The 25924-nt window shown below is 37.2% G+C and overlaps 1 protein-coding gene across 2 annotated transcripts in view; it reads right to left on the bottom strand.

Moving 5' to 3' along the window:
• Positions 1-20827, bottom strand: part of tgfbr3 (transforming growth factor, beta receptor III) — a 141256-nt gene extending 120429 nt beyond the window's left edge. For both annotated transcript variants that reach the window (XM_039691532.2, XM_039691533.2), the window contains exons 1-2: positions 20610-20827; positions 6658-6810 (exon numbers count right to left, since the gene is read on the bottom strand). In XM_039691532.2, the coding sequence (XP_039547466.2) occupies positions 6658-6727 (70 nt within the window). In that variant the 5' untranslated portion in view covers positions 6728-6810; positions 20610-20827. The remainder of the gene's footprint in view (positions 1-6657; positions 6811-20609) is intronic.
• Positions 20828-25924: the final 5097 nt, after the last annotated feature.

The raw sequence follows: 25924 nt of genomic DNA, 5'->3' as shown, positions 1-25924 counted from the left end.
TAAAAACGGCTTTTTTTTTCAACATCGCGTCATTTGACGTCATAGCAGGGAGCCGCAGCCTCGGCTCAGTGAGAGCAGGCTGGTGTTCAGTGAGAGCGCTCGTCAGTCAGTGTGCTATCGTTAGTTTTTGCATTTTAATTTATCATCGTCATGGTAAATTATTGTGTTTGTGGAGATTGCAAAAACTCCAGCCTGTCAGGACTTCAAGATTGAGTCCACAAGTTTCCATTACAATAAAAGTGACTGTGCTATATAGCCTATCTTTCGTTCCTGGTGCGGTTTGAGCAGGTGAAGAGACGGGATTTCTCCTCTCGGCTCGGAAAACACGGTCGTGTGTAGCGTTCACTTCAGATCAAATGATTAGCATCCCGGCGATATGATGGAGTTCAACATGGTATGCCGAAGCAAGAATATTGATCGTGGTATACTACCAATGGCATCAAATAGTGTTATATAGGTAACTAGTCATGTCATGCCCTAAATAAAACTTGTAATTGAAAAACAAAATTGGTTGTTTAAATACTCAAACCTTTAATGTTCTGTTTATGTTATAACCAAGGTGAAAATTATGTATTAAAAATTTACCCGAGTATAGCCTATGCTTTTAGTATAGAAATATACTCAAGTAAAGTTTTTATACATTTAATAGTATATAAATCTACCCTAAACATACTAATGTCTGCTGGCCTGTTATAGAATCTGGACAGTATTGTGAGCACAGTGTATCGTTAGCGAACGTGTATACTATAAGCACGTCTCTCACCTAAAAGGCACCTGTCCTGTTCTCCACTGGTTCTCCTCACATCACAGCTCAATTTTTCTCTGACCATTCTGTCTGACATTATCCTGGCCTGTCCCTGATCTCTTTAGCATAGCAGGCTCATAACTTTATGGCTTGATCCGTCATACGAGTATTTCCTCAGCGTCCGAAATGTCATGCGATCCATTGTTTTCCTGTTGTGTGAATCGACCGCTCTCCCGCTCATTGCGTCACGCCCGCCACGCCCATTTTCAGACGCGGAAGTAAAATTTTCTCACAAAAACGACTGCAGAAGCTTCTGTGGCGTGTTTATACGTATATTTTAAAGAAAATCTAGTTCCTACATTGTTTTTCTATGCATTGACTCGTTGGGTCCTCTAACCTGCAATATGCCCTTTAAGTTGCATGTTTACCCAGTTTGCGTGTCGAAATTGCAAAGTTTTTTTGTTAAGGTTTTGTTTACTGTGTGTGATTTATCTATTGTCTTGCTGTTAATTTTAAATAAACGTAGAGCAGGTAGCTAATCAGTGTCTGCTTGTTTATTCAAGTTGTTCTTTAACAGACAAACGTCGCTCTGCATACATCATCTCCTTCATCACTCTGATTGGTCAATCCAATTGTGCCCAGAAGCATTTGAGCTACGTCTGTTGGTGACGCCCCTTTGGAATTGATTTCGTCCCCTTGGAATTATAAGGTTCTATCTGCGTTCTGAACAGTTTTGAGATAATGAGCTTCAAAGTTTTTGCATTCCATATAGGAAAATGTGTATGGGGAACAAGTTTCTTTCAAACATAAAAATAACAGGGACCCTGAATGTACAAAACACATCACATAATGTAAATAAATTGTCACAGAAAAAGAATATGTGAATAACTCAATTTTGACAAAAATGTCAGATAGAACCTTATAATTCCAAGGGGACGATTTGTCTATGAAGCTTTGCCAGACCATAACTCAGTCACAACTGAGAATGGTCTGGTTTTAACCAGGCTAGTTCAACACGCATACCTCTGTTAAAACCTCAGAAAATTTAGTTTAGGGTTTCATGACCTTTTGAATTCGAGTCTCATTAACTTGTGCTCATTACATATAGACCTAAAAATAATACATGTCACCTGTGCAACACAATTCCTGCTGTATCAGTCACATCACATGAGAGAGAACCATCCTGGGACACAGTGAGACAGATCTTCTTCCTAATCTATTATATAGATTACACATTTCTCCACTCTCACAGGAGATTCAGTGTTGTGGAAGAGACGTTCTGATGACAAGGTCTCAGAAGACATGGAGATGTTCATATATCACACCTCTATCATCTCTAGAATCAGATGACTACCACTGAACACAGGTTATGACTGGAAGTGATTTGAAGTCCATGTGGAAAGGGCTCAGGGCTGCAGACATTCTGATGCTGCAGATTAGATAATGTCCTTGTTTTTTTAGAAAACAAAAGACTCCAGAGAGGTCGCTATGCTCTAAAACAAAAGGAAAAAATGGAATACAAAGAAAACATTCAGCCCAGATATGACGCCCATGAAGTTTGTTTAGATTCCAATTTGATCAAAATCAACATTACCCAAAACAAGGGTTTAGAACAGCTTTATCAACATTTAAAAAAAAAAAAAAAGTAAAAGAAGTAGGGCTGTCAGTTAAACACGTTATTAACGACGTTAACGCAAACCCATTTTAACGGCGTTAATCTTTTTATCGTGCGATTAACGGTCTTTTTGGCCTAGCAAACTTTGCGGTTTTCGCACGCTGCGCTAAACCGATTCATTTCAATGGCTTGGATATAACTAGACTGTAAACAAAACAACAGGCACGCCGCACACACTCGTTTGGCCTTGCGAGCCGGCCAAATAGTTGGTTAACGTTACGTTTTGAGTGGATGACGAGCGTGAGACGCTGAAATGGATGCCAATATGATTCTGAATGGAAAGTTTACTTTTAAAAAGTTGCCAAATGGTTCCATTGACAAGTCCAAAGTGTTCTGTGTGTTTTGTCGTTGTGAACTGAGCTATCATCATCGCAGCACGTCCAGTCTAAAAATACCGCTTGATGATGGTCAAGCACACACACACACAGCTGATGCGAATTCTCCACTCCCTCGTCAATATCAGGACCTCGTCAGTATTTCTTTCACCCTTTTATTGATGGACTGTGTTACATTGAGAGATTATTTCCTCCAAGTGAGAATGTTAGTGTGAAATTGAACACAGTATATGCCAATGTTGTTTTCAATAAACAACATTTGCACAAAGCAAGCCGATCCACTTTTCCATGTTGATAAGAGCATTAAAATGAGAAAAAAAAATAATGGGACAAAAAGAAATCAAGAGACATTTAAAATAGATAAAAATGTGTGATTAAAGTCCCCGTGAACCGGAAGTTGCAAACGATTTTTCTCCAGTGCTGTGACGTATTTCCAAGTGAAACGGAATATTGAACAGAGGGCAGGGTTTTACTCTAGCGCTCCTCCTCTCCATCTCTCGCTCATAGCAAACTAACGGTTTGAGGGGAGTGGTTAAGCGTTTCCCCACCCAAGTTGTGAAACCTACGTCATCAGAAAAAGAAACCGTTCCAGACCGGAAGTAACTTTTCAGATTTTGATTAAAGATTACCAAGGTAAAATATTTTTTAAATATATTTTTACTTGCACGGATTAATTGTTCACCACAAGACTAGTAATATGCGCTAACAAAGTAAATAGGTTCAATTTTGATTTCACGGGGACTTTAATTGCGATTATTGCGATTAATCGCAATTAATCACACATTTTTATCTATTTTAAATGTCTCTTGATTTCTTTTTGTCCCATTATTTTTTTTCTCATTTTAATATATTAATATATTTCTCATTTCATTTAAATATTTTAATCGTTTGACAGCACTAAAAAGAAGCTAGAGCCTCAAGGTAAAGGTAGCAGCATGTCTGAGGAAGACTCAAAGAAGCAAATATACTGTATGCTGCAAAGCAACAATGCTCGCTAATGAGTATTAAAGGAAAGGGTAGGTAGAATTGTATTCTGGCCAAATTTCACTAAACTCAAGAGACATTCTGACACAGTAGCCTTTGTCCTCCTGCTCTACCATCACTAACAGGAACCGTTCCGCTTTGACCAGCTCAAGACTCGGGTCAAACATCTCTCTTTACCAGCCGTGTTGATGGAGGTGTTTATCCTATGTTAGCGTCTGACCAACAATTCAGATGAAATTATTCAAAAATTCCTCTACTTTCTTAGCTAATTTATATATGGCATAATTCTCACCTCTAAGAATTGTATACTTTTATAACCCTTTAACATCAGCTTTCTGACAACTGCATATGTCCATCAAATATTTACACTACTTTCCTTTTTCTCTTTTTTTTTTTTCTCGAGATTTGGTTTGAGTGACAGAAGTCGCACAACTGCTGAGAATGGCCAGTGGGATCCGTTACCAACAAAGGGGCATTCGACAGAACAAGATGAAGTAAAATCATAGAACGGTGTGAAATACACACACTCTTAAGTCATAACACTCCGTTCCGACAACACAGACTTGATGACTGTCATAATTTTGCCTGTTCCTTCTGTTTGTTTGGTTGCTGCCATATTGTTTTCTTTCCCTTTTTCTCTTGGCATGCAACTATCTGTCAGGCTGTTGTGCCAGAGGGGAACAAATCATCACTCTTCTGAAGAGACTGAGCCAACGAGCCCTGATCAATCACACAGATAGAGCTGCATGAGTCGGGTTAGAGGACGCATAGCTGACGTGCGGCACTGTTGTTTCGAGGCTGAGAGATTGAGGCTGTCAGCACTTTCTTAATGCAAATCCCCCCGGCCTTTGCTCTCTGACAGCCAGATCTAGAAGACTCATGCTGGGAGGAACCGGGGAAATTCCGAACACAGGGGGCGAATCGTGATTGCCTGACAAAACAGGCAACACTGCCTCACTCTGTCAAGACAATGAGCGCCGAGGCACAGCTTATCGAGAACACGCCCTGCGAAGAGTCCCGGCAAAGAACATGCCCCGTTTTCTGTTTTAGACTAGACACAGACACGCTTACGGTCAATTATAGTGTTATTTCATCATATTATTGATGAATATGTTGGTTAATGATCCTTCATATCATTAATCGTATAATTTCGTAATCGATGAAGCAGCAAGCACATCATAACAATTAAACTGAAGAGCTCGTAACACATCATATACATACATTTACATTAATCAGATACACCTTTCACAAGTCTGGGGTCAGAATATTCAAAAGTTTCAATTAAACTGATCAAAAGTGACAATATTTTAAATAAATTATTTTTATTCATCAAAGACAGCGCAAGTTTTTTACAACATTGATGATACGAAATATTTATTGAGAATGAAATCAGTATGTTAAAATGATTTCTGAAGGTTCAAAAAAGCATTTATTTCATAATGTGATTTTCCCCAAACTTTCAATTATTTTACATTTACATTTATTCATTTAGATGACACTTTTATCCAAAGCAACTTACAATTGCTATATATGTCAGAGGTCGCACACCTCTGGAGCAACTAGGGGATAAGTGTCTTGCTCAGGGATTTTACTTCAATGAAAGTTAGATTTTTGCTCAAAAAAAAAAAAAAAAAGATTTTTGCAACAACAAAAAAAAAATGAGTGAAAGATAAAAAGGATAAACAACGCAGATTTATTTGTACGACCAGGGGTGCCAATAATTCTGACCACAAATGTGGCTATACATGAAAACGAAAATATTGATTTTAACTAGGGCTGTCAAATGATTAATCACATCCAAAATAAAAGTTTTTGTTTACATAATATATGTGGGTGCACTGTGTATAATTATATATATATATATATATATATATATACTGTATATAAATACACACACATGCATACATTTAAGAAAAAAATATTATTTATATATAAAATATTTATATAATATAAATTATATATAAATCTATATACAGTATAAACATGAAAATATTTCTTAAATATATAAAAGCATGTGTGTGTATTTATATATATTTCAAATAATTATACAGTGCACCCACATAAACTTTTATTTTGGATGGGATTAATCACGGTTAATCATTTGACAGCCCTAATTTTAACGGAACAAACGTCTGAAAATAACTTTAATCGCCCCCTTAAAAGGGACAGTTTACTCTAAAATGAAAATTCTGACATCATTTACTCACGCTCAAGTTGTTCGAAACCTAATTGAAGTTCTTTCTTCAGCTAAACGCAAAAGAAGATATTTTGAAGAATGTCAGTAACCAAACAGTTAATAGGCCCATTGATTTCAATAGTATTTTGTCCATACTATCAATGAGGCCTGTCAACTGTTTGGTTAACCATATTCTTCAGTTATGGTGTTCATCATAACCCAAAAGAAAGAACTTCATACAGGTTTGGAACAACTTGAGGGTGAGCAAATGACAGAATTTCCATTTTTGGGTGGACTTCGTAAATACTGAGGCTTGTCCCTGTCACAGTCACCCCACAATGCGCATTAAGCATGTTCAACTGACATGTCATATTTTGCTAACTAACTTTTTGTCAAAAAAAAAAAAAAAAAAAAAGCAGCTGGGGTCCATTTGCTTCTGCTTGGTGACTAGAAATGTTCACTTTATCTTAAACACTTAAAACACACACTTTAAAACATAAAATTAGCTAAGGGAGCTCGAGCTCTGGTATTCACGTTATCAAGAGCCGTTACACAGCAGCACTTTTGCAAGGCTTTAAAAACACCCCTCATAAATTCTCAGCCTTTCCTTCATCTTCATAAGGCAAACGGAACATATGATATAAACGGCTCATGCAACGTCATGCCACATTCACTCACTCTTTACCTGTTATTCCAAAAGCCCAGGAGAGACATGATGGGTTACAAGGATAACAGTCCTTACCTGCAGAGGCCAAGCTGCTGAGGGTCAAAAACAGGATGGCGGAGGGGTGCATGTGTGCTGTTAGCCGCATGGCTGGAAGAGAACGCAGTCCTGAAGCCAGACGTGGCAGAAACAGAAGCAGCGGGGTGTCTTCTTGAATGGTCCACACACACTCTGTAGAATGAGAGAGAAAGATGTCAGTCACTGACCAAGCAGCAAAGTATTAGGGTCACATCCTGTGGGCTTAGATGGGACGAGACAGCAGGCTCTGTTTGATGTGACGGCGCTGTTATTCGCAACCGACTAATTAAGCATCATGTGAATGGTGGGGATGAGGAGAACAAGCAATCATGGGTCATCATCTAACAACTGCTGCATGAAAAGGGCCAGTTTCAAATTAGTAACAAGACAATAAATGACATGCTGAAGTGAAGATAACAGTCCGATTAGAAACCTGGAGTTTGCCGTTAAGAGCATTAACAGACAACAGCTAATTAACACGACCACAACTGAACTCGAGAGATAAAGAAGCCAACCCGAGTTCACTGCAGGGTGGGCTAATGCCAACACATGCCACACCAATAGAGCTTAAATACAACATGCATTAGTTTAAACGTACTCCACTACGTGACAAAATGACACAGTAATAAACTTAACAACTGCATCGTGACAGATATTGAGTCATCAAATTAAAAACCTTTCAAACAAATCTACACTGGCATTTAAACATTTACGTCTGCCCAGAGAGCCGATTCAGTTTGATTAATTCCATTCTGACAAAATGAACAATTTAGTTTTCCATGGCCATCGTCCCAAATCTAAGATAGAGATTCAGGGTTTTTTGAAGTAAATAATGGTGATGTTAGGTTAAAATCAAGTTCTAGGCAAGCATCAGCAAAAACGTATCCTAAAAGCAATTTCCAATTGTTTTTAGACTGTTTAGTATTATGGTAACACTTCACTGTATGTTGAGGTGATATATGTTACATTATTACTAGTTACTTACTATGATAATAATAATAACAGTAGATGATGCATATTTACTGGCTAAACCCTAAGCTAAACCTTATTGTAAGAACATTTACAACATTACTCAGTATTTATTGTAACTGTGACAACATCACCTTTAAGTGTCATATTTCTAAGAATTTATTCTTTGTCGCAGGTCGCACAACTCTCTTCAGTTTTTTCATCAGCTCGTAAAGATTACCTATAATGAAAGTAGCAGATTTTAAGAGGCATACATCACAATGCCACACATTGTGCGAAGATACGCATACGCAGGCCAATAACACTTTATTATCCTGACCAAACAACATCACAGGTTTGTCACGCTAGTTTGCAGAAGCATTTCACTAATGGGTTTAGCAGCCACATTCAGAGCAAGCATCCAACCGTGCAGCGACGGGTGATGCACGGTCCCTGAACCCACCACCACATGCTACTAAAGCGCATTATGGGGAATCAATGTGTCAAATGTACACAAAGATGCACAGTGGAACAGGTGGATTAAAACCTCAAAAGTCAATCAAAACATCAATGGTTAAGAACGACCACATGCTACCCAGGAGAAGAGTAATGAAAGCCCATCTTCATCAGTATCTGAAACTGCCACCAACTCTCTCTCTCTCCGTCCTTTATTCTATCTTTCTAACTTTTTCTCATTCTCCCAGTAAGGTGAGGAGAGCTCTCTCTCTCTCTCTCTCTCTCTCTCTCTCTCTCTCTCTCTCTCTCTCTCTCTCTCTCTCTCTCTCTCTCTCTCTCTCTCTCTCTCTCTCTCGGCAAACAGCTGCAGGAACAAAGAGCCATTCACACACGGGCAGCTGCTGAGGCTGGGAAGTCATTTTGGAGGATCTCAACAAATATTGCACTTTCAGCACAGGGGCCCCAAGCCAGTGCCCCTCTGCCTTTGATTCGATGCCCCCTCTCCTGCCATTCTCACACTAATAGTAGGAGCATTTTGGATTCCTGAGATCAAAGAGGACATCACAGGGCAAAACAAAGAAAAACTGAAATCAAAAACAAACAAACAAAAAACAAACAAATAAAAGCACTTAAAGGGTTAGTTCACCCAAAAATGAAAATTAAGTCATTAATTACTCACCCCCATGCTGTACCAACCCCGTAAGACCTTTTTTCATCTTCGGAACTACATACAGTAGGCTCCTAATCAAAACTTGACGGCCCAGAAAGTCAATGAAGAAAATTTTTAAATATGCCATGTGACTACAGTGGCTCAGCTATAAGTTTATCAAGCAATGAGAATATTTTTTGTGCGAAAAAACAAACAAAAATAACGACTTTATTCGACTGTTACATTTCTTCCTTGTAGGCCTGAGATGAGAGTTCAAGAGAATTAAATGAGATGAGAGTTCAACTTCAATTACTTATTTTCAGTTCGCGCATGCGTCGTGGAAATCTCTTGAACTCTCATCTCAGGCCCAGAAGGAAGAAAAGGAATAGTCAAATAAAGTCGTTATTTTTGTATAAATTATTTTTATATAAAAATAATTTATACAAATTAAAAATTAATTTGCATAAAATTAATTATTAATTACTCCGCATAAAAATTATTCTCGTCGCTGGATAAACTTATTTTTGAGCCACTGTAGTCACATAGAATATTTAAACATTTTCTTCATTGTCTTTCTGGGCCGTCAAGTTTCGATCCCTTAGGCAGCCTATGTAGCAGTGATCCACCTCTAAAATTTAATCAAAAATATCTTCATTTGTGTTCTGAAGATGAACGAAGGTCTTACTGGGTTGGTACAGCATGGGGGTGAGTAATTAATGACTTAATTTTCATTTCATTTTTGGGTGAACTAGCCCTTTAAAAAAGTAATAAAAAATGGGGCAAAACAAAACTAACATGTAAAAATGTTCTGGCAAAACAAAACAAAAATAAAATAAAATAAAAAAACAGAAAAAATAAATAAATAAGAACAAAAACCAATAACAATATTTTTCAGCTGTCCTATTTAGCCTAGTTAAATAAATACATAAATAGCAAGCTAGCAAGCTTAACAGGAAGTTAGAGCAAAGCAAAATACAAAACTAAACTTTAACTTTCTTAGTAGAGGTCCTATGCACTTCATTTAGCTGAGAATATCTCAACTGTTATAGACTAATATGACCTCATTGAACATGGGATGTGTGAACGCATATTGAGAAACGTCCGCGCACATGTATAAGAGATGCATGATGGCTGAGCGCAAAATTCTAATGGCACCTTCTTCGTTAAAAGCTAACGTATGGAAAATTGGCAATTTCATTGTGACCTATTTTGTATATTTTTGGATGAGAGCTGCTTTACACTGCCCTCCATAGTCACAGTGTGCATCAGTGCAATACCAGTAACAAAAGGTTACATTTTAACTGTCCTCTCTGAAGATGTTCATTCACTTTTTTTTTGTATAAGCTGTTTTTGTATGAGAGCTGCTGGTACATAATTCTATATTTTTGTATGAAAGCCGTTTGTGATTTTGCTACAGTAAAATGTTTATCTATTTATTTTTGTCTGAATGATTATATTGCTCATTGCAAGGCAAGGCAATTGTATTCATTTACTACAAGTATGCTGCTAATTCAGGCACACGTTTATTTTCCTGTTGGTTCTTTGCAATGTTGGGACATATGCTGGCAAATGTAACCTCACAGTTGACTTTCCAAATCACTTCCATTTGTTTTATTAATAAAATTAATATTGGAGGTATTGGAAATAAACTCGTAATGGGTCATTATAAATACTTTGCTTTAAAAGTACTAAGTCACAAAAAAAAAAAAGATGAGTCAGGTGCCTAGAAATTCTGGCTAAGGCTGATCGCACAACTCAACCATTAGAACAATCGGAGTCATCTCAGCAGAGACCTATTAATGATCCAACTTATGTGCAGGCAAGTGTCCGCATCGATCGAGCACTCTTTCTCCTCCGTTAGCTCACGCCAGCGAGCGAAGCGAAAGCTGGACCAATGTTAATCCTAGTCCTGGCTTTTAATTTGTCACTCTCCCCTTTTCTGTTTTAGTTTCCTCTGATAAAACCGTTGCCTTCTTCCTTGTAGCTGTTGTTCGGCATGACGAAAACATACAGACGGCAATCAAACGCGAGTTGAGCATTAACGTTAGATTCTGAGGAAGTTGTGGGTGGTGGGGGAAGTGACGTATGCCATAAAGCGGTCGAAATTTGTAGTTCTTTTTGTGCTCGGGTTCCTACCCGAAACCCGAAGGTACAAAGTGCAAGTAAAAGCGATACAGACACGTCCAGGAGACAGCAGACGCGTCATTCAACCTATTGCAAGTCGATCTACCATCTCAATGGGTTTTGGTAATATATTATAAAGTTGAAGAGTTCCACGGTGTGGCTTTAAGAAGACCAGTGCAACTAAAAATGTATACGTCTTTTGTGGTTTGGTTTAGATAGCAAAACAGTTAAACAGAAGAAAATACACCATTGTTAAGAATCTGTGAAAAACCGATTGCCCAGAAACTACTAAATGTGGCCTTGTTGTTCAAGGACCATGTGTATCCTCAAACAGTGGTAATGTGTGAGGTATATGATGTTTTTGCAGCTGATATGCAATATCATGACCCTTTTCGTAAAGACTGTTTCAATAAGTACATTGCCAAAATTGAGGACTAACTGAAAAACCTTAAAAAGGAGGATTTAAACTACAGCTGAAGACAACTCCTTGAAGGCTAGATTTTCAGCTCGTGGGCTTGATTTGAACAAAACAGCATTCAGTCTGACTTCCAGAAGGTTCAACTCAAGTTGTGTCAAACCGAGCTGCAAAGCAGCTAATCATCGAGCTTTACATACATACCCAAGTAACAAACGAACATCTCAGATGGTACTTTCCACCAATGGTTCTCCAGAAGTCTTGGTAGAGTCCCTGAGAGTTTCCCCTGTCAGAGGTGGCAACTTAGCCTGGTAATACCAGACTCTGCTACTTCACTTTGCTTCGTAGACAGAGTCTGGAATGGTATAATGGAGAAGTGATTTCTCTCTCGCTAGGGGGCGCTTGTCTGAAGTTTAAAATCATTGGTTACCCGTAAGCCAATCAGATAAGTTTATTTATGACGTATTGTATGCGCCGACACAGCCGCATCGAACCAGAGACATCTTGCATCAAACTCAAATCTATGATCGAACTTCCAATGTAACACTTGATTGAGCGAAATACCGGAGTGAACATGGCTGTAAACAACTTTTGCAGAATTTAATCTATGCATCCACGGTACTATCACAGCCTCTAAACTTATTTTTTACCAGAGTGAAACAAGAATATATTTGTAGCCAACTCTCAAACTTAGGATTAGACCTTTTAAACACAGCTCTTTGTTCCTCACAAGTCTGTCGGAAATGCTGCAACTTAATTTCAAGATTACAGCATGACATGGAAATATTTAAGGAAAAGAAACGAGATACTGGGCAATCAAAAAGTAGCCAGTTCGAGCTCGAATGATAAAAGAGACCGAGATACACCATCTAAAACTCCAAGGACCATAAAAAAGCTGAGGAAGTCCATGGAGTTGCGATCACTGAACAGTGTCACCGAGGTGGGTTAACACTGCAACTACTTGTTTACAAATCTACTAAATTTAAAATTAGCATTTGTTTTCAGTCACTTTTTTTTTCCATATGAGAATGTTTGAAAAACCCCGGAATGTTCTCCATAACACAGCGAATTGCATCCCGTGTCTTGTTTCCCATTTTCACGGTCGTTTCGGTTTTCAATTTCTCTAACCTACAATTTAATACTCAGCGCTTAGTGTCTACGTCACGGCTCTCAGCCCGCCCTCTGTTCGTTGATTGGCCGGTAGTCAGGCTAGTGGCAACTGAGCTTGCACAGGAGTTGAACGAATACAGCTTTGGACTACAAAAGAGCTTCTGCGAACCGCAAGACCTCCAACTGTCCTGAGACATATTCATTAAGAACCGACCACAAAGATGGCAGGAGTTTTTCTCTGTTTGAGGGGAAAATATCCTCTCAACTGAAGACTTTCACATCAACACCTTTCCATGTAATGGAGGCTCAAGGAGTGCACAGTCTGACACAATCAAAAGAGCTGGTGACTGCTCTTAACTAGAGCCAGACCGATTTATCGGCAGGCCGATATTATCGGCCGATATTAGGCATTTTCCAAACTATCCGTATTGGCTAGTTATAATGGCCGATAAATGAATATTTCAAAAATAAAATAAAAACGGACGAAACACGCTTCAACCATGTCATGAGTGTTGGAGTTGTATAGTTTGTCCACCAGATGGCACTCGACACTGTCCCTGTTGGCAACACTCGTGTATAACGAATCCAGCCAGATTCGGGCAGAAAGAACCAGTTAACCGCGAGAGAGATCATTGGTGAAGTGTGTTCATGGTGAATTGGTCACGAGACATACTATGCTTGAATAACAATTAAAAGAACATCCCCATCAGTTCTCTTAACTCAAATAAGTATGACAAAATTTGTGACTATCATGTCCAGTTTTGCTGCTGTTAAACAAGCCGAGAGTGAAGCAGAATTAGCTAGTTACGTTACGTTGTTACAGTGTAGTTGACTGACTGTCCGGTTAACTTTTGACAATGTGACTGAAGCATTTCTTTAACAGCGCGTGACATTTACAGCAATGAGACATATTATCTCTCCTTGGCCTGTTATATTGAAAATGTATGTTTTACAATTTGCAGTCTGACGTTATCCATTGCTAAATTATGGCTCAAGCTAATACAGTCTGTTCTGTTGTGACAATAAAAGAAACAAGTTTCTTTTTAAAATGCATTATCATATTTTATTTTAGTTAAAACTCATAAATAACTACAAATGTTTGGGAAATCTCTTAATGTTTTGTTGCGCGTTTCTGAAATTTAAAAAAAAAAAAATATCGGCTGATATAGCGGAATATCGGATTTTAAAACCAACAAATATTTTTATCGGTATCGGCCTTCGAAATCCTTTATCGGTCGGGCTCTACTCTTAACCATCACGGAATATGTGTCAGCTACAACACAGTCAAAAGGATTGATGGGGACCTTGCATGATACCATCCTTGTAATCTTCCGAAATGTTCCAATCAATGTAGAGAATCCATCAGCTGAAAGTGAACTCTCTGCAAGGTCCGTTGACACTCAGTTGGACCACAGTAAAGCTTAGGTCTGGTGTCCTTTGCCAAAAGATTATCACGGTGGGGCCAATAAAAGAGGGCGGAGAGATGCACACTGACTATAAGGTATCAGTGACTGTCTCCATTTCTACTCCAGCAGTTGTTGATCAACAACAATCAAAACTCTCTACCTCAGCAACAGCCTCAGCACAGTGGTACAGTATCTGATGTGATTCCCAGGGCAACAGAGATCTCACCCATGTCAACAGGACCCATTGCAATGGCCACAGAACCTATTCCAAACACAAAGAGCTTCACTATTGCAGCATCAGGAGTCTTAGATATGTCGAGAGACCCCTCTCCCAAGTTAATAAATTCAGACTATTTTCTTTGGATGGTCAATCCCTTCTCCAAAAAAAATGACAAATGAGAGTGACATTGTTCCAGGTTCTAATCTACAGCTGTGAGAAGTGCAATTAAAAAGTATCAAACCAGAATTCTTACACTTACACTACCTGGTCATTGTAAAAATTGTGATCACCCCAGAAAATCAGTAGTTTCAAGAGTTTAGGCTATATGTATGCATATTTATAGAATATAGATATTGCCTAATTTGCATATTTTATTTGATTTTTAAGACAAAGTGTAATACAAAAAGTATTTATCTTAATGTGAAGATTAATATGGTAGAAATGTAAGAGAATATCTAGAAAGGAAAAAAGTCCCATTCACCTGTAATCAAATAATAGTGTCACCAATTGTGGTATTTTTCAGGACTTTCATCCCAGGTAGAGATTTTGGCACACATCCCACGTTGTTCAATGAGATCATATTAGTCTATAACAGTTGAGATATTCTCAGCGAAATGAAGTGCATACAAATCTACATGGCCTAGACTATAGCATGTCAACCAAAAGCAGATCAGTGAAGAAGCAAACTTAAACCATTGGAACATGGGCAGGTCGACCCTATAACTTGATTAGTTGTGGTTGGATATAAAATAAAAGTGTATTTGTTTCAGTTTAGAGACCGATCACCTCATATGACTCCCGCTGAAATATTGTGTCTCTCCCTCTATTTCTCGGTAGAAAGATATAGTACAATAACATTCAGAAACAGTCTGGAAAAGTCATTAGCAAATTCAAGGCAGCAGACCCCAGACTGAATATAATAAGTAGCTACTCCACATTATTACTGTGTAGGTGGAGTGTCGAACATATGGTTTAATACGCAGCCTTGGTCTGAACTCAAAGAGCCTCTTCACTCTGGAGAAGTGTGCCTTAAAACTATATCCATATTCAGTTCGAAATGAAAAACTGACTTAATGAAAAATACACATCTTTCACAATCAAAGAATTTGTTTTGATCATATTCGGTTTATTGTGGACGTATATTCTGTATAAAAACTGGTCCCATGGCAATCTATCCAAGCTATGCTTTAAAGAGTGAATGAAAAGGTTTGATGAATGCACTTTTCTTTCCTTTGTTAATATATTTCCTACTGAAACAATTTCAAACATTTCAAATGGCTTCCTTCTTTTTTTAAGTTTCCAATAGAGATAGTTCACCAACAAAATAAAATTTCTCATGTTTTGTTACATAAAAGTTTGTAATAGCTTGTTTTCACGTGACGTCACGCCCCTGCGTTGCCATGGTGCGAAATGCAGATGGAGGGCAGGAAGTGATTTTCTACATTAGGAAGCACTATAACACACTCAAAATGTCTATGTTTTGCGCCGTTTATGGTTGCTCAAATCGATCAAACCACGAGGAGTTTTTATCGTGTGCCTAAAGTTGTTGTTCATAAGGGGGGAAAATACAAGAAATTGACAGAAAAACACCGGAAAAAATGCCTTGCAAACCTACGTCTACGGTCGGGAGGAGCCGAATGGGAAAATGCCTGTGTGTGTGTGTGCAGTGATCAGTTCGTCAACTGTGAGTTAATAAATTATTTATGTGGCTTATAATTACATTATTCAGGTGTTTAAATACACTTCTGTGGCTGTTCGTGTAACGTACCAGTTTCCGAACTTTGTAAAGTCAAAGTAACGTTATGTCTGTAAGACGAGTTAGTTGCTGATATCTACAGCCTCGATGGCAGGCAAATCTCTCAATTCAGTTAAAAAAACAGTCCTCTTCACAACGTAAGGATCACGTCCAACATATGTTTCGATTTTCTGTTTATATTTCTCTTGTAATAGCGTCTAAAGTAGTACAGTACGGATGTTCCTCCATCTCGTCCATTGCGCTCTTCACTCCTTGCCCTCCATCTGCATTCCGTGCGTCAACACAATCACGTGACTGCAAACCACCTATTAAATGTTCCTCTTTTTTACCATGTTTTCAACATGATAGGCCATTTTCTACAAATGGTATTAGGTGGGAAATGCTCATTCAATTCCCTTAAAAAAGAACGGTTCCAAAATAGGGTCTTCCCAACAACGCCAATTAAGAAACATTCTGAGTTCCCCAAAGAACCTTTCATTGCACAGTTCTTACGCAGAAAATTTTTTTAAAAATTTAATTTTAATAATCCAAAGAACCTTTTTCCACTACAAGGAAGTTACTTCATGGAATCCATGCCAGTAAAGAACCTTAAAGGAGTAGTTCACTTTTAAAAAAAAACTTTTGCTGATAATTTACTCACCCCCATGTCATCCAAGATGTCCATGTCATTCTTTCTTCAGTCGAAAAGAAATTAAGGTTTTTGATGAAAACATTCCAGGATTTTTCTCCATATAATGGACTTCAATGGGAACCAAACGGTTCAAGGTCCAAAAGACAGTTTCAGTGCAAACTGCAAACTGTTCAAAGGGCTTTAAACGATTTCAGATGATGAATAAGGGTCTTATGAAGCGAAAGGATCGCTCATTTAAAAAACAAAAAAAACGAAGTTTAAGTTTTATAAGCTCAAATGGTTGCCTTGCTCTGTCCTGTGATGCGTGTCTCTTCTATTCGAACTCGTTCATCAAAATGAATTAATCTTTTCCAGAGTTCATTTCGTTCATTTCGTTCGTTGAATGAACCAAATGACACAAAAAAAGATTTGTTCATTTTGATCAACGAGTTTGAACAGGAGAGTCACGAACGTGCATCACAGAACAGAGCAAGGAGACCATTTGAGCTAATAAAACTTAAACTTATATATATTTTTTTTTAATGAGCGATCGTTTCGCTAAATAAGACCATTATTCATCGTCTGGAATCGTTTAAAGCCCTTTGAAATCGTTTAAAGCCCTCTGAAACTGCCATTTGGACCTTGAACCGTTTGGCAGTGTTGTAGTACTCGAGACTCGGACTCGTCTCGGTCTCGAGACCATATTTTAATGGTCTTGGTCTTGTCATGGACTCGTGTCCATTTGGACTCGGAATTGACTCGTACTCGAACATTTTTTTTTTAGGACTCGGAATTATTCCCGAGTCCACTCGAGTTCAATTAAAAATATTTTTCATGATTATTAATGTATATTAATAAAATATTTATTTAAATTGATTGACATGCCCAGTGATTGGTGATTTTCTAGTGCGCAACTGCGCATGACAAATTGTAATAAAATTACTTTTAACACCACCTACTATGTGGCCTTTTTACCCTAAACTGATCATATTTTTTAAACTCCAAGTAAATTCAGTAAAAAAAAAAAAAAGGATTTCTCTAAGTAAATAAAAGTAAATTAGGTAATCAACCCTCACTGGTCTCGGTCTCGACTCGACCGTCTCTGGTCTCGGACTCGACTCGGACTCGACTCTCTATGGACTCGGTCTTGACTCGGACTCGACTCTCTCTGGTCTCGGTGTCGACTCGGACTCGAGTGAGGTGGTCTCGACTACAACACTGCCGTTTGGTTCCCATTGAAGTTCATTATATGGAGAAAAATCCTTGAATGTTTTCATCAAAAACCTTAATTTCTTTTCGACTGAAGAAAGAATGACATGGATATCTTGGATGAGATGGGGTGAGTAAATTATCAGCAAATAATTTTTTGTTTTTTTTTTAAAGTGAACTACTCCTTTAAGCTTAAGAGTGTAAAGACAGATTTGCATTCACCCTTCCAAACAAGGTGATTTATTAATATTTATGATCCATTTACTTCAAATAAAAGACTGTAAATACAGTATAGCGACCAAGCTAACAGCTAACATTTATTTCACAAGGTCTTTATGGGATGTTTGACCATGTCTTTCTGAAAACCATCTCAGCATGTCGAGGATAGACCAGAATATATCATGACCTCTAGAGAATAACACCACAACTATTTCAAGCCATGTATAAATAAAACGGAACAGCCTACATTGTTCAAGCTATGTAACATGGCATGAGTTTCTATGAAAATGTGGATACCTGAGTGTGACTGCATCATGTAGGGCCACTTTGGTAGTTGAGGCCTCCCGAAAGCTATAATGATGTCCAACACGGGCCTCTTGGCTGCCTGCTAATGAATCTTATTTGGATTGAGTCATTCAGTCTAAACAGAGTGTGGTTTCCCGTTTGCGTAAGTCAACGGTGACGGGAGCCTCTTTGACATGTTTATAATGGAAGATGTGCTCGTCGGCCCAAATGGATCCTCTCCTTGTTGGCTGCGAGCGTAGCCACGTGTCAAACAGTGACACACTAGGGACATGAAGTGGCCAGCTGCACTAAAACAAAACCACAACCTCCAACAGTGATACAAATTGATCAATTGAATCGGCTCACTGGGCCAAATGCACATCTTTAGGACCGGACACATTCATTCACAGTCACACAGCAGCATGCACACAAACACACACTAAATCACACCTCAGGGTGGTCACTAACACCACAGAACATCTGCAGATCTGCGTCTATGTAACCTTTATTTGTGAGTCACATCAGAGTCAGCAAAGTAACACACACTTGCACCAACATGCATTTTTACTCATACTCCTCTAGTTATGAATCCCTGGCTCTACTCACAGAACGCCAATGTGACAGTTAAGAGAAGATAAAGTTGTTCAAATGCATCATCTCTTGTTAATCTACTCAGCTATGTGCAGTGAATTTAGTTCCCTCCAAAAAGCACTGAACTTTCTCTGTCTCCCTCTATCTTTGAGACTAGAAAGTAATAAGTTAGGACTGAGTGATCGCGAACCCTGAGGAACCTTCTTGAATCAGATGACAGTCATAGGTCTGTTGTCCTCATGAAACCACCTCCACTCGTCTACACCTAATCTCCACTTTTAGAATCACTATATGAACAGTCTAAAAGTACTTTCTAGAGCTCCGATTAGCCTTTCCCATGAAACTCACTGCCCAGAAACCCTCGTTTTCTCACGCAAGAGCAAGACACTTGCAGAGATCATCTAATGTCTGACAGGCATGAATTGCCTGACCAGGACCCAGAACAAATCCCCCTGAGGAGATCAGCCACGCACCAATAATGAAAGTGACTTACAGCGACTCAACTACAGATATTATTTTTTATAAATTTGTAACCTGTAAGCACAAATAGGTTATAAAATGTTAAATTAAGGCACTTTGCCTTAATCAGTTTTCAACTGATAAGATGAAAACTGTCTCTCTGGTAAACAAACACAGAAACATAACAACAAGGGTGTCCACGGTTTAACACTAGTTTAATTTGTTTAATAAATACTAATGCTATGTTTAATAAACAGCAAAGTTATATTCAATAAACAAACTTATGAGAACGATAGATAGATAGATGGATAGATGGATAGATAGATAGATAAGGAATATAACAGAATTAATAATGAAAACTTCATCAAATATGAGACTAATTCAAATTCTGCTGTAAATGAGCTCTACAAAGGCTTGATTTGATTTTTATTTGTTGCACATTATTAGACGTCATGACCAAAAAAATATGGGAAGAGGTTTGACCTCCTTATGAAAGGTTGACATAAAAACTAACTACCAGGTCCATTTTGTTATTTTGTTTTATTTGTTGTCTGTGACTGCAACCCAGTCCGAACACATTTTAGTCTGCAGTTATGAACCACAAGTCTAGAATTCTACATCTGCTGAAAATAATCAACAATGTAAGAACTTCTCTGCTGTTCATTTTGCTGAAGAACCGCATCTATAGAATACAATCACAATGCACACACCCAAATGATGACACAAGACATTTATGAGTATTTCTTGTTAAGTATCACTCAAGTTCAGTGACAGAAATTCATGAAAGTTATACCTTGAAGTTTTGTGATGTTTTACATAATATACCATTCCCAATTGTGTAATACTCACAGTCCTGCTTGAGAATTTCACAATACCTGCAACTAGTAAATGGAAGAGGCTTTTGTCTTTACATGCACTGAGAGATTCATGTCATGACTGTTACCTCCAGTGTTATGTGAACTATGTACATTAATTTGATTAAATGAAATTCCTGAGCAGGGCAGTCCACTCATCCTGAAAAAGAGTCAGGCTTGAAGTTATTGGACAAAAAAAAAGTGTTTCTGTGTTGGACAACACGCCGTAGTTCAGCTGTCAGATGGCACCACAAGCACCTCAAGTTTCACAGCTCTTCCTGGCCACATCACAACATCTGCAGAGCTCGTGCAGACTTACAAAACTCTTTAGAGTTCTGTTATTTTTAAAAACACACACATTTTACAATCACATTAAGTTCTAATGGATTTTAATCTCTAAAGAACGTTACATGCAAAGAAGACAACAGCTTCATAGATTATAGTAGAAGAGTTCTGGTTTTGTCTCGTCGCGAGAATCAGACTCAACACGCTGCTCTGAAACGTGCATGCGCGTCTTGAGCATTCGACTGTAAACATGCGATAAAACAATATTTTTACAAGGACCCTAAACTGGTCTTGCAATGGTCTTGACACAAATGTGCACGTCAAAACTAAAGCAATGGTAGAACAAAGTGACATACCAGTGAATCTTCCGTAATGATGAGGATAACTTTCTTAGGGAGTTCACGGTAACGTTTCCTTCGGCTGTTATAGTAAAAAAAGACCTGCGCAAAATCTTCTGTCAGGACAGTGATTAGCCGTGCGACAAACACCACGATTTTCGGGATGACAAAGCCAGTGACAGATCTCAAAAAGTTTTAAATACCTCTCCCGCTTTCTGTGTATCTGTGTGTGTTTCAGTGGGAGGGGCCAGTAGGAGGAGGCTGCGAAACACATCTATCAAGAATAAGAGGATGAAGTGGGTTTGAAAACCCACCAACTTCCGCAGCCATGATAACACTTGAGTTTACTTTTAAAATAATAATAATTATAATAATAATAATACATATTGATGTTGTTGTTATTGTTATTATTATGATTATTGATATGAAATTAGGGTAGTTGACAGTATTAAAAAATATCTTTTTTTTTTTTTTACATTCTTAAATGTATTAGCATACTTTTTTTATTTCCTTTATTAGCACTTTAATTACTTAATTTTTACACATAGCATAGCAGGTCTCTCAATTAAAATGACGTCACAAAAATGATATAAAGCTTAGTATTAGAACAAAGCTGTTTAAATTAGTGAAATGGAGTGAAATATCTCACACAATTTGCCGGCTCCCAGCATCTGCACTAACAAGCTTTTACCTATTTTACGCTTAGGGCTATAAAGCTGAAAATGTCTCTTTCTATTATGTGGAGGTGTCAGACTGTTAGACTGAATATTAATCTACATATAGTAATCCTTCCACATTAGGCTACTTTATACAGTAGCTATTAAAACCAATAGAGGCAAACTCATGTACCTCCAAGCTTTAAAAGTCTTGAGTTAAAGGTGCAATAGGTGATTCTCTATAGAAACATTTTGGTTATGATGGTTGAAAGTCTACTCATATCTTGATAGCAATCACTACACTCTAAAAAATGCCTGTTTGTTTCAACCCAGATTTGGGTCAATTATGGACAAACCCAAATGTTCAACTTTCACTTTTAACTTTTATTTTATTTTTTTATACATTTTAACCCAACATTTGGCTTTTTCCATATTTGAAACAACCCAGCATTTTTTTTAGAGTGTATGTTAAGCGGTATAAACATATTTTTACATATCATCTGTGGAAGGCTTGTGACCATAAAATGTTTGTTTATTCATTGCACTAGGTCCAAATGACAACAGCAAACGTGTACTTGCATAAGACTGGGCAGCCTGTTCAGGCAGACGTCATACGTCAACGCATTCTCATTTCAAGGCGTCATATATGACACTTTTGCCAAAGCGTAGACATCCAACGCACATGACACCCTTTAGCGTCAAATGAGACGCTTTGGTTATGGTTTAGGTCTGGGGTAGGGTTAGGGTTAGACCACTAGGAGGCACCTTCTGCCCCATACATATCTGCGTCTCATTTGACTTGAAAGGGTGCCATGTGCGTTGGATGTCTACGCTTTGGCAAAAGCATCGTATATGACACCTTGGGATGAGAATGAGCTCCATACGTCATTTGTGCGTTTCACATACGCTACGCACAGCGAGAATGGCAGGCAAACAGTTGTTTATGTTCATTATTGTAGTAGTTACTCACTGTACTGTAATGTTTTCTCAATTAATTAAACATACGAGGAATTAAACATTATGTAATCCAATAACGTTGCCTCTGATCGCCTTGATTTGCAGGGAGGGTGGGATCATATGCTTTCAATGCTAGTGAGCTAAAGTTAGCATTTCCCAGGTTACCTATTGCACCTTTAATCATAGCAACAATTCCAAGATTCAGGAGCTATTTAGAAATGGATTTTGCACTACACAAATTGGTGTAGTGATTAGAGAATTGTATAAATTAAATTTAACAACTTATTAACAACAATACAATTAATAATAGCCTACTGTACATTCAAAATAAATTAAAATAATTAAAAACAAAGTAAAGTGCCCAATTTAATGAACACTATTATAAGGTTAACATTTTATTAGTTCTACTTTATTCATTTTAAAGCCCTATATGTGTGAGCGTCAGTTCTCTCTGAAATAATTGCATTTTGGTGAAAAAGATTTAGTAAACTATCCAGTACCTGTGGTTGCACTCTAAAGATTGTCAAAGGTTTCTACACTAAAAAAATGCTGGGTTGTTTTAACCCAGTTTTGGGTCAAGACAAACCCAGCTGTTGGGTTACATTTTTTTAAATTGCATTTTTAATCCAAAGATTGAGATTGTTCATATTTGACCAACGCAACATTTTTAGAGTGTTTTGCGGCATTGAGCAATGAAGACAATAGATTACCAACCAACCTAAAGCACAAATTATTTCCATTAGTGTTGTCTTGAGTCACTCTCTCGTTGATACCTGCTGATTTTGGAGTTAATTACAAAAAATGCAATTAGTGCAAAAAAAAAAAACAGAAAGCTAAAGCTTTTGTGTCAGGTTTTTATTTTTTAACTTTAAACACGTACCCAATGTGAGATCCTTCAATCAGAGAGGTTCTTGAATCTCAATTTTTGATTGAATAAAATGAATTAATTTCTTTAATTTCCACGTGTGCTTGTGCCCCCCATCTATGAGTTTGACCTCAGACATAAACTAAGGTAAAGTGAAGTCAATGTCATCAAGCACTATCGAATAGATAGAGTTCTAAAATTCTCGTTCAAAATTATCTACACATAATTTCAAAAATATATATATAATTAACATCATTCGGAAACAACTCCGCCTTATTTTCTTATCTTCAAAAAATGCTGTTTTCATGAAGCAAAATGAAATTCGGAGTGAAATTCACACTACTATTTATTTTACCAGACCAGATTTTTTTTTTTTTTTCTCTGATATAGATATAGATGTAAATCAGATATTCCGCTGTATGTGTCTTATCTTATCTTAAATGATTTAGTGATAGTAGTATCGCTCTTTCATTGCCAACTGATTTGATTCAAGGCAAAGAACATGCTGTCCTGACTTGGACTGGCCTTTCCTTAAAAGGACTATCTTTCAGGACCAAAAAGAGTTGTTGATTGTGGGATTAACTAAGCCATTGACAATCAACAATTAACTGCCATAAAAGAAGAATAGTAAACTGTTGTTTTCAATTTACAGTTGCATTTGGTCAGCTGCACAGCCTACATATAGTTTTAAACACAAACAAAGGAAAAATGCAAGGTCCTTTGATGTGAGTTAAACTCCTTTACAGATGTATGTTTGTGTGTTTTTGTATTTGCAGGATATTTTTGTTTACTTTTTTATTTATTTTTCTTTCTTTCTTTATTTGTTTGTTTGTTTTTTGCCTCTGCCTCCTCCCTTGGCTTGTTTTCCCGAACAAACAGACTTATGCTGTCTGACTGAAATGTTCCGCTCCGCTCTAAAGGAAATGGAAATGCATTACCATTGCTTACAGTGTAAATGTCAGAGTTGTGATTTGCCACTAATGAGACAGCACCCTTGCAAGATTGAAAACTTTGATTTGGAGCTTCTTGCTGTCTTGAAAACAGTGATATGCTTTTGAGTGTCAATGAAGATGTACTCAGAAGCTTCATGTCATTTTTCACTTCTCATGCATATGTATGCCTTAGAACCATGCCTACTCAAAGCATCCGCACAGACGGGGAGAGAGAGACGTGACAAAATCTAGTTCTGAACATGAATCTCTGCCCTAATTCTTTGATTTTCTTTTGTTTTGCTTGCCTATGTGATCTTTGTCAAACCCTTTGCAGTAAATTGTTCTTTAAAAAATGAAAAGAAAATAAGACAACCATCTGTAGGCTAGATATTTTTTTAACACAATACAACCAATGCATTGTAAATCCAATGCACTGGTTGTATTGCTTTTAAAAATGGAATGGCTCACCACCACATCTTTACATGCTGTAATAGCTGCGAAGACACATATATCCCTTCTCCCGTCTTGGTCATAGCCTGATCTATCTCAATCTTTAGTTGTGAAAGTGCTTTCATGTATAACACTTTCTCATGTGAGAAGTGACCCATGAGGAATGTCGGGTGCTGATCTCTTGACCTTGGAGCCACATGGTATGATGAAGCCTTTCATCTGAAGTATGAGCAAATATAGGGGATGTTTATGTATAGTTACTTCAGATTCCATGAAAGTTTTCTTAAAGACAAAAATGAGAATAAAACAAACAAACATGAATCAACACATATGACATAAGTTATAGCTCTCACTATTTATAAAAGTAAAGATAAACAGAAGACAGCGTTCACTCAATTTATTTATTTATTTTACCTTTTGGTAAATGTGTCATGACCACATGTAAGCTTATGCAGCACTGCAAGCTAGAAAACATAAAGTTTTTTTTTTTTTTTTTTAAATCTAAAATAAGTCATTTGCTGCCCTCTTGTGGAAGGTTTATTTTGAATCATGTTTTTAATTTATTGAAATAAAATTATAGTTATGTCACCAGTTTCTCACTCCCAAGTCAATCAAATCCATATGATTTTTCTTTTCTTTTTTAAAATACAATATAGCAATGTTCTCAGTCACCATTTGCTTTCGTTGTATGGTTAAAAGATGCAATGAAAGTGAATAGCCTAGTGACTTCAATTTTATTCAAAAGTCTTCTCCCAGAAGAAAAAAGGGTTTGCAGCAACAAGAGGGTGCATTTTTTTTTTCTTCATTTTTGGACAAACTTTTTTAAAACAATTAATAAAATATATTCAGACCTGCACGCTTCTATAAAAGTAGGCCATACTGTTCCTTAATGATCATATATATATACATATATATATATATATATATATATATATATATATATATATATATATATATATATATATATATATATGTATATATATATGATCATTAAGGAACAGTATGGCCTACTTTTATAGAAGCGTGCAGGTCTTATATATATATATATATATATATATATATATATATATATATATATATAATATATATATATATATATATAGATATAGATATATATATATATCTCCCCACCATATTTTGAAACACATCCGGTAAAAAAAACAAAGCCTGCTCATACAAACACTAAAGACTTATTTGGTTTTAAATAAGAAAAGAAAATGAAACCAGGCATAAAGTTGTTTTCAGGACTTCGTAATGTTTTGTTTTGTGCATTTATTGTACATTTCCAGCATTCCAGCAACCCTCACACACACTCATCCAGTTATGCCACTGGTATGTAGGAGATTCTATAGCTTGCTCCAAGTTTTGTGGCATTTAAATAATGAATACAATTTTATTTCAATCGTTAAATCAGCTGAAAGGGGACTTTTTTTCACAGTATTTTTTATTTTTATTTTTTTACAGTCTATGACA

The sequence above is a fragment of the Pimephales promelas genome, chromosome 8 (assembly GCF_988280905.1).
Source record: "Pimephales promelas chromosome 8, fPimPro1.hap1.1, whole genome shotgun sequence".
NCBI lineage: Eukaryota > Metazoa > Chordata > Actinopteri > Cypriniformes > Leuciscidae > Pimephales > Pimephales promelas.
Note: the sequence above shows the minus strand (reverse complement) of the source record. Positions and strands in the feature narration are given on the sequence as shown.